General features: G+C 42.2%; 1 protein-coding gene across 6 annotated transcripts in view; it reads right to left on the reverse strand.

The window, feature by feature from the left end:
• The window catches only part of ILDR1 (immunoglobulin like domain containing receptor 1), a 32,122-nt gene extending 21,675 nt beyond the window's left edge, over nucleotides 1-10,447 (reverse strand). For 4 of the 6 annotated variants that reach the window (XM_014457755.2, XM_006090945.3, XM_006090944.3 and 1 more), the window contains exon 1: nucleotides 10,242-10,447. In XM_014457755.2, coding sequence (XP_014313241.1) covers nucleotides 10,242-10,296 — 55 coding nt within the window. In that variant the 5' untranslated portion in view covers nucleotides 10,297-10,447. Of the gene's footprint in view, nucleotides 1-35; nucleotides 158-10,241 lie in introns of those variants that run through there. The other 2 variants (XM_023755788.1, XM_023755787.1) reach the window with 2 other exon arrangements.
• Nucleotides 10,448-13,794: the final 3,347 nt, after the last annotated feature.

Consider the following 13,794-nt stretch of genomic DNA (forward strand, 5'->3'; position numbering starts at 1 on the left):
CAACTGTCACTCTGATCGTGTAATTAATAACTTACATGTTCTTTATTTTGCTGAATAGTGATTCAACATAAGTAGCAGTTTATGGAAAGGACTCTACTCCACATTATTTGTATAGAGGTGGGACATTTGCAGGGGAGGGAGGGCCAGCTTGCTGGGAGTCAGAGGAGGGAGTCTGGTGGGGCCAGAAGTTGCTCTGTAGTAGCTTTGCAGATTGCTGAATCTGACACTCTGAGACAGGAGAACAGGGACAAGGGGAGCACCTTCATTATCAAATCCTCATTCAGGTACCCTTCCATGAATGCCCTTATTATGGGCAAAGCACACCGGGGGTCAGAGAACTCACCTTTACCAACGTCAGCACTGGCTGCGCTGCCTTTTATCCTCTCTTCAATTTCATCCCTTATGTGAATATTGAGCTGTAAAATATTCCAGGTTCCCAGATATGTTGACCACACTGAGCTCACTCATAGTCCCTCTGAGAGTTTGCCAGCCCCATAGCATCCTGCACAGCTCTCAGAATACCGCCCCCACCCCCCGCTTGCCCCCACAACCCTCACATGGAAAGCAGGGAAGGGTCCCAAGGTAAATGAGCAACAAGCAAACCCCTTCTTCCTTCTTCTCAGTTGTTTCTCTACATCTACTGTATGCTGGGCCATGTACATATATTGTCTCTAATCCTCACAAACACCCTAGGGTGTGATCATCCCGGCTCGTCTTCATGGGCAAAAGTTCAGACGATAACCCAAGCCCTCTCAGCTTCAGGATTTGAATTCGGGGCTTGCTTACAACAAAAGCCCATCTTTGTATTTATTTATTTTAACCCACTCTTTCCCAAGCAGGCAAGTTTAACCTTCCAAGTGAAAGGAAGTCAGATGCTGAATTCTCTAAAAGCAGGAGGGTTTTTCAGATTGGGAAAAAGACAAAGGAAGTAGCAAGTCCATGTCAAAGGCAAAAACCTCCCATCTTTGTTTCCCTTTAGCTTGTAACTTCTCTATAAAACTAACCACACTGGGCACACACACTACTAAGCAGATAAGTTTTCAAGAAGAGGCCAAAAGCAGCAAAATCAGGGTTGAAAATATGAACAAATTAAAAAAGATAAATGCCTTGTTTAGAGATTGCATCACTGATCTTTTAAACTTAGTTCTACAAGTTTTCAAATTCGTAAGTTGTATTTTTATTCTTAAACTAGAGGCCTGGTGCACGAAATTCGTACACTGGTGGTGGTGGGGGGGGGGGGTGGTTCCTCAGCCCGGCCTGTGCCCTCTTGCAATCCGGGAGCCCTCGGGGGATGTAACACTGACGGCTGAGGCCAGTCCCCATGGGGAGCAGTTGGACATCCTTAGTGCTGCCGCAGAGGTGGGAGAAGAGAGGCTCACCAGCTGTGAGCCTGGCTTCTGTCTGAGTGGCACTCTCCCTGTGGGAGTGCACTGACCACCAGGGGGCAGCTCCTGCATTGAGCGTCTGCCCCCTGGTGGTCAGTGCACGTCATAGTGACCAGTCGTTCTGCCGTTTGGTCAATTTGCATATTAGCCTTTTATTATATAGGAGGATTTAGTTCATCCTGTGGCATCTCTTTATCCCCAATTTCCTAGCTGTCTTCTTTTTTATTTTTCCCTTAAAAAACATTAATTTCTAGAAGACTGACTTTCTGAGTTCAGATTCTACCTTCACTTCCCACCATTTAAAAGACCTGATAAGTTATTTCCAAACTCCAGTTGTTTCTTTACCCACAAAATTGGAATGATACTAATACTTGCCTAATATAGGGTTGTAGTGAGGATTAAATGAGATAAATGTCCAGCATTTAGGAAAGAGCCTGTCACATCCTAGGCACTCAATAAGGACAAGCTGTCATTTGTATCATTTGTATGTATCTTGCCTGCCTTAAAATACTGAGATCAACTGAGACCATCACGTAAAAGCATTTCGAAAGAATTACAATGATACAAATGTAAAGGATCACTACTATCTTCCTTTTGCAAAATGAGTTAGTGCATTAGAAGCTTTTAAAGCTGTGTTGCTTTGAACTCTGGCAAACCCATTCACAAGTTCACAATTTACGTCCTCTGAGAAAGAGGAAGGGAGGGAGACCTGTCATTTAAGAGTGGAAAGGTAACTTCAGATGAGATACCAGAGCTCATGGGAAGGAGGGAAAGGAAAGGGGATTCTCTGTTTCCCGCCATGAGGTACTTTCCAAGACTATGCTGCTGTGCAGAGTGGGGACTACCATCTGACATTAAAGTGGAAGAAAAACATACCGAAAAAGAAGAGTATCTTTACAACTAAATGCCATGTGTTCCCAAATATATACATATCTCTGTACAATTATTTTTTCATTGTCTTCTCTGTCAACAATCATATTGGGCAAGATGTTTTACAGTTTCTAGAACATATTATCCATACAGCATAGGGATATAGGCGCAAAGATTTCTCTCTCTCTAACTAAGAACTGTTTTCAGAATACTAGATGGCATTTCCCTCCTTTCCACATGAAGGGTCATGCTTAAAAGGGGATGGTAGCCGGGGGTGGGGTTGGGGGAGGGGGGAGAACATGGTCTTTCCTGGCAAGGGCAGTGGCCTAGTGCTGACGCTGACAGAAGGTCTTGATTCCTGAGTATTTTTCAGATACCCAGGCACCTCTGGTCCAGGAAGCATGTTAACATAAAGTACACAGGTCTAATCCTATCAGAGTTTATCTCTGAGCAAGCTATCTCCCCGAGTATATTTGCCATCGGTACTTATTACATTTCCTTAGATAACAGTGCAAATATGAGAGGAATAAAGGGGAAGAGGGACTGGCAATGAGTACAGACAAGAAGTAAGGGATCCAGAGAGTTAGGAGAGAGTTGGGGTGGGGGAAGAATTATGTCTACATATTACATCTTTAACAAAGGTCTGGCCTGTGCTACTCAACAGTGCTAGTCTTGGGGTGGCACTAAGCATGTGGCAACGCTGGGGAGGAAACTGACATACACTGAGCACTTACATGCTGTTAGACACAGTATTGGATGCTTGATGATACAGTATCTCATTTAACTTTTGCAAAAATCCCATGAGATAAGTTTTATTTTTATCTCAATTTCATAGGTGAGGAAAATCCACAGGGAGATTAAGTAACTGGTTTAAGGTCATGCGGCTAGAAAGCAGCAAGCTAGATTTAAATTTATACCTCTAAAATTCCAAGGCCTAGACTGTTTCCAGTGTATCAGATGCCTTCTGGATAAGTTTTTCTAATGGTGGAGGTTTAACCTTTAAGGGATATTACCATATTTAAGGCACATCACAATTTTATTTTAACCACTTTGCATAGAAACCTCTTTTTACTTTTTTGTAATATAAAATAATGAGAAATTTCAAACAATTAAGAAGGGTATAACATAAAAAGCTCCTCCTTGCTCACCATGCATTCCACTCTCCAGAGGTACCACTGTTGATAATTTGGTGTCTATCCCTCCACATCTTTTCCTATGCTGCTCTTAAAAAAATTAATCATATTATGTATATTAATTTACAACTTTGTTTTTTCTTCAAACTAATGATAAATATCATTATATTCTATATATTTAATTATTTTGTAGATCTAATTGTCTTAGTGACTACCTGAAAATTCACTACATGGATGAACCATATTTAGTTACCCATTTTCCTAATAATGGGCATTTGGGTTGCTTCTGATTTATCACTATTACAAACAATGCTGACATGAGTTGTTAAAATGAGTGTCTTTATATAAAATATCTCTTTACATGCATGCCTTCCAGTAGGATATATTTCTTAAAGTGAGATTGCTGGGTCAAAGGAAAGAAGGCTTTTATATTTAAACTAGAGGCCCAGTGCACAAAATTCATGCATGGGTAGGGCCCCTAGGCCTGGAAGGTGATCAGGGGCCCCCACTGGCACCCACCATGGCTGGCCTGGGGCCTGCGGGCTGGGGGCAGCTCCTGCATTGATTGTCTGCCCCCTGATGGTCAGTGTGCATCATAGCAAGTGGTTGTTCCGCCAGTCATTCCACTGGTTGGTCAATTTGCATATTAGGCTTTTATTATGTAGGATAGAAACTTCAGGGAAGAAGTTCATATTCCCATCAACAGTGTGACAGTCCCATGTTTCACCACAATCTTTCCAACAGGGGAACATAATCAATCTTTTAAAATTTTTGATAAACTACCAGGTGAAAAAATAGCCACTCAGGTGGTTTGAACTTGGTATTCCTTTAGGGGCAGAAGACAAAACCTGGTTAAGAGGCAGATGCTCGGAGTTTCCCAAAGTATGTCAATCAGAGCAGTGACTCATCCATGTCCCTACATGCTAATCTCAGAGCATATGCAAATTTGGGTCTCAGGATGACAAATTTTTATATGTCCTGGGCCTTCAGAGGTCACTCATTCACATAATTTATTGGAGACCTACTATGAGCCAGGCATCATTCCAGATGAGGGGGGTACAGTTGCAAATAAGGGAGACAATGCTTCTGCACTATTAGAAGCTATACTCCTGATGGGAGAGTCAACAATAAACAAGTAAACACCTAAACAAGATACTTCATGGTTAGGTTTTATAGGGTTGTTCAGAAACTGATACCAGTAGAGCTTTGAATGTCAAATCCTACTACTGTACAAAAAGGTACAAGACAGGCACACGGATCCAAATACTCCTGCTAGGTCTTCTTGGTTGTTTCAAAGTCTAAATCAAGCCCCAAATGTAAATCATCATCTTTCCATACAAATCCGGGCCTCTTCAATGTTCCCCATCTTAGTGATGGGCAACACTGAAAACTAGGAATCGTCCTTGACATCTTTCTCCCCCACTCTCCCTATATAATCTATTATCGAATTGGGTGTATATATCTCCAAGTATTTCTGGAATCTCTCTGTCCATCCTCACTCCCACCCTAGTAAGAGCTACCATCACTTCTGGCCAGGATATTGCCTCAGCTTTACTGGTATCTGCTCATACTCTGGTCTCAGCCATGTGGATTCCACACTGCTGTCAGTCTCCCAACTCCTTCTCTTTAAAAAATCTCCAAAAGCTGTCCACTGTTCTTAGGATAAACACAAATCTTCCTACCATGCCCCATTTCCACAATACACCCTGTGACTTCCTCCACTCATGTTAACATTCTTCTCTCCCCTCACTCACTGAGCTCCTATCTAGCAGTCTTGCACATGCTATTCCTTTAGTTTGAAATGATGATTCCTCAGTTTTCCATTCAAGTATCACTTCTTCAGGGAGGGCCTCCTGAATGAGCAAAATCCATCTATTATATGTTGTTGTGGTACCTTATAGATCTTTCTCATAGATCCTGTCATAGTTGTATTTCTATATTTGCTCATGTTTCCTTTAGACTTTAAGCACCACAGGGCCAGGGCCATGTCTGCTTTTGTTTGCCAGCATGCCTATTGGTTAATGACCCAGCATCTCATTCCACTGCAATGTTATGCATTAAACATTTGCTGAGTAAAAGAACCAATAAATTCATATAAGACAGGCCGAAGTGCTTGGAACAAATTTTAAGTGCTCTAAAAGTACAGAAAATAAGTGGTTAACCATTTGTACGCCATAAGCATCTATAGACGAAAGCGGCGGACCTTTTTTAATTACATTCAAAATATCGTGGCAGTTAACTAGTTAAAGTTAACCATTTGTAGTATGGCCAAATAAAAAGCACAGAAGAAGGGAAGAGGGGGTACAAGAGCATGCCATATCAGTGGGACAGGGCTGTCCAAGTTAGTGAGGCAAGAATAAGTAGGCCTTGAATTCCACATAAAGAACTTTAACCCACTCTTACAAGCTATGGGGATCTAGTGGAGGTTCTTGAAATATTAAAGTGAAGGTTGGAAAGATTAACCCAGGTAAGTTACCATTTGGGTAGACAGAGAGGTAGTAGCTTTAGACTCTAAAGTTTAGAGGCAAGTAACTTTAAGATTTTTAATGTTCGAGGTTTGTCACTTGGAAGAGAAAAAGGGTGGAACTTGGTGATTAACTGGATTTGGGAAATTAAAAAAATGTCAAAAGTGCTTTCCTCTGACCTTACCTTGCCCTAAGATTTACACATCAGAAGATACAGAAATAAGGACTAGAGAAAGATGACATGATCAGAGCCTCCCCAATTCGTAAAACACACAATTTTATTTCTCCCCCAAGGATGTCAAATAAGGAAGTAAAGTATTAGGCTAAAAACCCCCCAGACAGACGGTGCATCAATTACCTGGCATCTCATTCTAAAATGTCCAATAAGTAGCACTTAATTAGACATCCAGGAGGCAATCTGTTTCTATACCTGCATTCTAGGATTTAATTAAACAAAATAAGCCTACACCATGGCATGAAACAGATGAAAGGGCCATGGACTAAGAGTGAGGGTGCCAGAGTTCTGATCTCAGTTCTCAAGTTAACTCCATTGTGTCAACCTGAGGTGGGTGTCTTCCCTGAACACAGGTTTCCCCATCTGTAAAACTGGCCGGGAGGGGAAGGCAGGAACTGGGAGTGACTTCTACTTATGTTCAGCAAACTCCTGGGACTCTGGGAAGGTATTTCAGGGGGCCCAAGGGTGGGGGGGCAAGGGAGCTGCTGAGGAGGCAGCTTCCCATCCACCACCCACAGGCTCCTCACCCTGAGAAGCTCCACTTGACTATCTATTACACCAGGGATCAAGACGTCATTAAGTCTTCGGTAGGATCCTAACCTTCATTCACACCGCTGAGTAAAAATTCTGAGTTCTAGATGCTAAGAATCTTGTCCCTTAAGAGTCAGCGGTCTGATTTCCCAAAGAATAATATTACACGTTGATAGCTGTGTGGATCTATAAGTTAACACCATCCTAAGATCTTAAAATGTTTTCACAAAAGCACAAATGACACATCTTTTTTAGAAGTTGGGGGTAGAACTGAACTTTCATTCCAGGAATAAACTTTGAGGTTGGGTGAACATAACAGAGCTTGTGAGCCAGTAATACAAAGGGCTGCGGGTATTTACTTTAGCTTCATCTTAATGTTGTGTTTTAAGAAGCAAGTATTACTCATGTGATAAAAATTTATTTCTTTGTAAAGAAAAAAAGGTGTGAAAACTGATCTCACCATAACTGAGAGCACAGGGCCTAGGTTCAGTTCCCATGCCTCCTTGACCTCAGAGGCTTTATCAGTGCCCAAAATCTGACATCATTTCACTAGTGGCCCACACTCTGCAACGGCAGAAGCTTGGATGCTAATCAGAGGATCGGGTTGACTCCTCTTTAGAAACAGAAGTGAACAAGGTGATGGACAAAATGAACACACTCTAGTAGAGGGGTTTCCAAAGTTCATATTCCCAGTTGCAGGGGACCTTGAGGAAATCATCTGATGGGATTTTTCTATTTAATACTGTTAATTTAGGGAATATTTCCTATGAATTTAAATGTTATTAACATAATATTTGATGTCAATTTGTTATTCTTATATCCAACATAGTAACAGGATTTTTGTTTCTATTTTAGAAATCTTACATACGTGTTTACATGTCATAATGTAAGTGGTATTTCTTACTGGGAGCTGTGAAAAAAAAACACACAACGTTTGAAAAACACTGCTTTGGTAGATGATACTGGGAGTGAGAGAGGAAGCGGATCTTCACCAGTTTGATCTGAGGGACATTTTAGTAAGTTTGGTTTAAAAATAAAGAAGTGAGGGCAGTGGGGAGGGACCCAGTATTTCCTGAGTGATGACCATGTTGTAGATACTGTGCTTGATCTTCATCCACCCAACAAGAACTGGTCTTTTGGTGGAAGGGAAGGGAGTGGGGAGGAAAAAGTTTTGTCAAGAATTTCGCCTGTTTTCTAGATGAAGGGAGATTCCTTCAAAGTTACAACTAGCAAAAGGCAGATTCCGAAATCCAACCTGATAGTCATTTGACTATTAATTGCAGTTTCATAGCTGTAGGTGGAGGAGGAGTAGAGGAACCTAAGTTGTTTCTTTAAAGTTAGCTTTATAAACTCCTATGTGGTTCTAAATCATGGCTGCCTGTCATCATGGCTGACATTTATGAAGTCCTCACTCTGTTCCAGGCACTGTGTATTAAGTGCTTTAAAAACCTACATTTCATTTAATTCTCACAAAAGCCTTATGAGCTATGTGCTATGATCATCCCAGTTTACTGGAGGCTTTTAGCAGTTTAGTAAGTTAACCAACATCATGGATGCAACATCCAAATGCACATTAAATAGTTGAATGTATCTTTATTGACCTTTCCTGCACATATTCAGGGAAAATGCCTGCTAAAAGAGCTATTTCCCCCTTAAAGTGTTGGAATCAAAACAGTTGAAATCTCAATTTCTCACCTCTGAAATAAAAGTGAGATTAGATGTTCACTTAGGACTTTTCACATTCAGCATTCTCTGGTTCTAAAATGTGTTATGCAGGTAGCCTTCCATTTAAAGAACGCCAGGCAAACATAGCAGTCTTTTTTCCTTCAGCATCCTGGCTACATACACTGCAAGACTGGCTCACAAACACCGGGAGCAACATTTTCTGAAGTCCCTGTCCATTTAGCAATGTGCTTACTGGAAGAATATACCCTTTGGTCATCATCACAATATTAGAAAAATGTTCATTGTTTAATATTCTTCATAAAAACTAAATAGTTTGTAAAACAATATGCTGGTGATTTAAGGAGTGGGGTTTATACCCTAGTGGGATTTTTATCTGTAAGGCTTCTTTTCTTATCCTATTGACCTGGATGACTGCTGGCTAAAAAATCTGGCCCTTTTCAGCTCAGCAGCACTCTGGGGATGGAGTGCCCAAGGATAGAGGAAGGGGCAGACCTCTTTTTTCCTTAAAAGGCAGCTCAAGCAGCTTCATAAATCCTTACCTGCTGTGGACTTTGAGCTATATACGTCAGGCATAGAAGGGAAAACTGCAAAATTGTGAGATTGTTATGAATTTGTTTTCATAGTCAAACTGATGACTGCCCTGGTGGAATTTCAGGTACACTGATCTAGGTGAGGTTTCTAGATGAAGGGAGATTCCTTCAAAGTTACAACTAGCAAAAGGCAGATTCCGAAATCCAATTTTCTTGTGTATTGTGGGTGCCCAACATCTACTTTTGTCAGTTTCACATCATTTGTAGATCCTATATCCTGCAAAAAATGTGGTAAGCTAGAGGACCTTAGGGATACCAATTTTCTAGTTTTTCTACCCTTTTGCAATCCTCCTTCCCTCAGCATAAGCTTAAATTATTGTAGAATCTTGCCTGAATGTGTTACGTCTGAGTGATTTTCATGTCCTATTAAGCTTGTAAAAACGGAATTCTTTTTCCCTCAAAAAATACAAGACTCACATTGGTCTGTGGGCAAACTGAGCTGACCACCCATTGACAAAGGGGTAAGAGGGCAGTTATTCTTAAAAGAGAGGGAGAAAAAAGATAAAATAAAACGGGGCAGATTTCAACAGGAAATGATATGCTCTGGTTTGCAAGATCACACCTACATCCCCACTGAAAAGGGCTGAAAGAGCCCACACCTTCAGCTAGCCTTTCCTACCTGGTTTCACTCATGCAGATACACACTTCTGTCATATTCCCAAGAGATAAAAACCAGACACAAAGCCAGGCTTTCCCAAGCAGGCAAGGGATTGGCCTAGAGGTTGAAGATGAGTAGAGGTGAGTGTTGGACCCCTGAAGGGGAGATACTGAGCAAGGGGGAAGTCAGAGAAGCGGGTGAATAGATAAAAAAGTAGAAAAGTGACCCTGAAAAGATTAGCGAAGAGCTGAATGTTGTAGTCCTGGTAAAACATATTCTGAATCAATCATACCGAACATCGGTACATACCTGAGGACACATTATAATCCCCCAGGAGTGAAAGAAATGCATTTCTGGGCCAATATGGTTGTCACCATATCTAAAACCTAAAAGCAAGTATCAGATGAGAGGGAAAAGTCATTAGGAATCGTAGAAGTGGTGTTACGACATCTACCAATTCCGTTTCAGAGGTGAAGAAGTGCCTAATGCCGGGAGGAGGGGCAGCCTAGAGGTTCCCTTCTCAGTTGCACCTGTTTCTGAAGGGCCTGGGCTCATCAAAGAGGAAAACAACAGGTTCCCACAGGTAAAAGGATCCAGTCCCGCACCTCCTGGCGCCCCGGGGCTGCCAAGAGCCGCCAGAGCGCGGCCCAGGCCTCGGCTGCCCCGCCGGCCGCCAGCTCTGCAAGGCGGGCAGCACCGGCTCCCAGTCCCCCAGGGCCCAGGTGGGACCCCTTTCCCCACGGCTCACCTGTTGGGAGCCAGGTGAAGAGCAGCAGCCAAGGCGCGGGGAACTCGAGGCCCATGCCGGCCCCTCTCTGGCCCTCCTGGGGCCGCGGCACTGCCCTTCCTCCTCAGCGGCCGCCCCAGGACGCAGCACCTCCGCGGGATCCCTCCGCTTCGCTCGGTCCGGTCCGGTCGGCGCAGGCGGAGGCGGCCGGCGGCCGAAGGTGCGCGGCTCAGGCCCACCTGGGGCGCTCCCCGCGGCTCCGCCTCCCGCCCCCGCCCCCGCGCCGCCCTGGCTGCCCCGCCCCCGCCCCGAGGCCGCGGCCAACTTTCCTACCTGCCCCCGCCCTGCCTGCGCGCTGCCAGGTATTCTCCTCCTCGCCGAGAAGCGTCCCCGCCACGCACCCTCCCGCCTATGCAGAATGTTACCACTTTTCTCCAAAGTCCGCGGGAACTTCGACCCCTAGATAATTTATCCCCCGCTTTTTGTAGAATTCTGAAATACAACTTCCTGGGGAGTATTTCCTATGTTTTTCCATTCACTCCCACGTGCTTGGAAAACCTTTTTTTTTTCTATACTAAAACACACTAATGTGAAGTTTACACACTGTGTATTCAGGTTTTCTAGAAACTAAAGATATAGCATATGAGCTGAGAAATAAACTTGATTTTCGATTCTGATCAAAGTAACAGATGTTTATTCTAGAAAAATTAGAAAAACATAAATTGATGGAAATAAGTAAATCCGGCTCCACCACTGATAGTTAGGCCTTGTTAATGTTGGTATATTCCTTTTTACTATCTCCCATCCTGCACGCAGCTCAGCGGCCCCTCACAGACCTCAGCCCACCCGAAGTCGGGGCTTCTAGGTCTCTTCACAGCAGGCCACGGAGGACATCCTTTGTATCTACTTCTTCCTTGGCAGGGACTCACAGGGAGGGGAAAGGAAAACAGGAGGAAGGCTCACTTTGCTTTAGGAACCAACCAACCAACCAACCAACCAAATTTGGAAAATCACCATACAGTAGTCAATGTAAATAGACAGCAAGCCGTTTTATAAGCCTCTCCCTTATCAAGGATTTTTCACCATGCTCCTCCTTCCCTAACATACACAGTTCTCCTCCCTCCTAGCCACCAGCTTTTTCCTCAACAAAAGGATTATAAAGATGCATTTAACATGGCTTCTGCTCCTCAGGAAGTTTCCATCCTGGGCACTGACCTTAGAAGTCAATATTATTTCTCTTAAGTGTATCCCTGCCCTGCTCTGCTCTGCAGAGTCCTCTTCACTGATGTTACAGGTGTCCCTGCCTCACTACCCCCTCCCCCCCCCTTCCTGATTATCCTTGTCCTGAATCTGATTGATGTCTCTACACAGTCCTTTCTCTCCATCTTCCCTCCTCCCCTTCCACTCTTGGGTCTGGCAAATGGTTCCCCAATTGGGCCTCTCCACTTTAAATGTTTTTCTTGTAGTTTCTTCTCTTCCAGAAAATGGGAAGTAAATTCAGGAAGTCGTGGGCAAGGGCAGATGGTACAGTATATTTAGGAGCCTTTAGTTCTTGCACCGTGGGATCCCAGCACAGCAGCAGCAAGATGCAATGTGAGTGAGGGGTGCTCTCCTTCCCCTCTCCAGAGACCCTGCACATACTCCCAGGAACATTGTATGTGTTTGAGTGTTTGTGCGCTGAAGGATTTGTGTGGTTGCTGGCTTAGTGAATTGTTCTAGGCAGATTTTCAATCTCAATCTAAAAAAGTATGAACACTCTTCTTCCCACACCTACAACCATGCCCCTCAGCCTTTGTTTTGGTATAAAGGTCATTTTAATATTCATTGAAGCCAGAATTTCTCCATGTTTATTTCATGGAACAGTAGTTTCATGGAATGTTAATAAATAGTATATGGGAAAAAGGCTCTGTGATCAAATGAATTCAAGAAATGCTGGATTAAACAAAATTAAACATTTTTTAAGGACTTGTCAAACCCTTAGGGTGCTAGTGTATATTTGAATTTCCAAGGGAATATTTTGCAGCATTATTCAATCACAAAATCTTTTCTTTTCCCACACATATCTCAGGGCAGATGTTCCATGGAACATATTCTAGGAAATCCTAATTGGCAGGGGTTGGAGACTTTTATAGGAACAAAAATAAAGACTTTAACAAAGTTTATCCAAGTGCAGGAGAATTAGGATTTTCTTATTTTCTCTTGGGAATCACTTATTCAGTTGAACTTTTACCTCCATTGCTTCCCTTGGAGTGAACTCTTTATGGTTGTTAACTTTATATGTTCCTTTGTCTCTTACACACATCTTTTTTCCTTCACCACTTATATATTAGTGTACCAAGCAATGTTCTATGTAATTTACATGCATTATCTCATTAAATTCCCATAATAGCTGTATAAAATAAGAACTGTTAATCACATTTTAAAATAATTTTGATTCATTCAAACCAATGGCTATTGTACTGCTATTGTCTTTTTTTAAAAAATATATTTTTATTGATTTTTACAGAGAGTAAGGGAGAGGGACAGAGAGTCAGAAACATCGATGAGAGAGAAACATCGATCAGCTGCCTCCCGCACACTCACTGGGGACGTGCCCGCAACCAAGGCACATGCCCTTGACCGGAATCGAACCCAGGACCCTTGAGTCCACAGACCGACGCTCTATCCAATGAGCCAAACCGGTTAGGGCGCTATTGTCATTTTTAAAAAATCTTGTTAAAAGTATTACATACTCTTTTCCCCATTGACCCCTTTTAGCCTGCCCCTGGCCCCCACCCCTAGCCTCCACCATACTATTATCTGTGTCCATGGGTTATGCATAGATGCATATAAGTTTTTGGGTTGATCTGTTCTCACTCACCCACCCCTGCCTCTGAGATTCAACAGTCTGTTCCATGCTTCTGTGTCTTTTTGATGGTAGTGAGTCTTGCCTTCAATTTGTAAAAAGCACATCTGTGAAGCACAATAAGGCGAGGCACAATAAAAGGAGGTATGCCTGTATCTTTTCTTTATAAAACAAACAAAATTCCAAACTGATTAAAATCTGTTACAAGAAAAAAAAATTTAAGCTTTTAGAAGAATGTCTGATAGAATACCCATATGACCTTGAAGAAAAGAGTAAATTCTTAAATAAAAACAAAAAGAATAACTCATTAAGGAAGACATACATAAGACTATATTAAAGAGTTCTACAAACAAAAGAAGACATATACAAAGTGGAAAAAACAAGTCACAAACTAGAAATAGATATTTGCTATGCATTTAAAAAGCAAAAGAAATATAACCAGTAAGATTTTAAAAATTTCTAAAAAGTAAGTAGGAGACAACCAATGGTAAGGGAGATGAACAGACAATTCACATAGGAGAAAATCTGATTAACTATTAAGGATATTAAAAGATGCCCAACTTGACTGGTAACCAGAAATCATAAATTTAAAACAATAAATGCTATTTCACATCTGGAAAATTGGTTAAGATGTAAAAGTCTGAGCCAACCAAGTGTTGGTAAAGATGTAAGCAGCGTAAATTGCCTCAACTACTTTGGAGAAAAATTTGAGAAAAAACTCATAAAATT

Source organism: Myotis lucifugus, unplaced genomic scaffold (assembly GCF_000147115.1).
Source record: "Myotis lucifugus unplaced genomic scaffold, Myoluc2.0 scaffold_84, whole genome shotgun sequence".
Taxonomy (NCBI): domain Eukaryota; kingdom Metazoa; phylum Chordata; class Mammalia; order Chiroptera; family Vespertilionidae; genus Myotis; species Myotis lucifugus.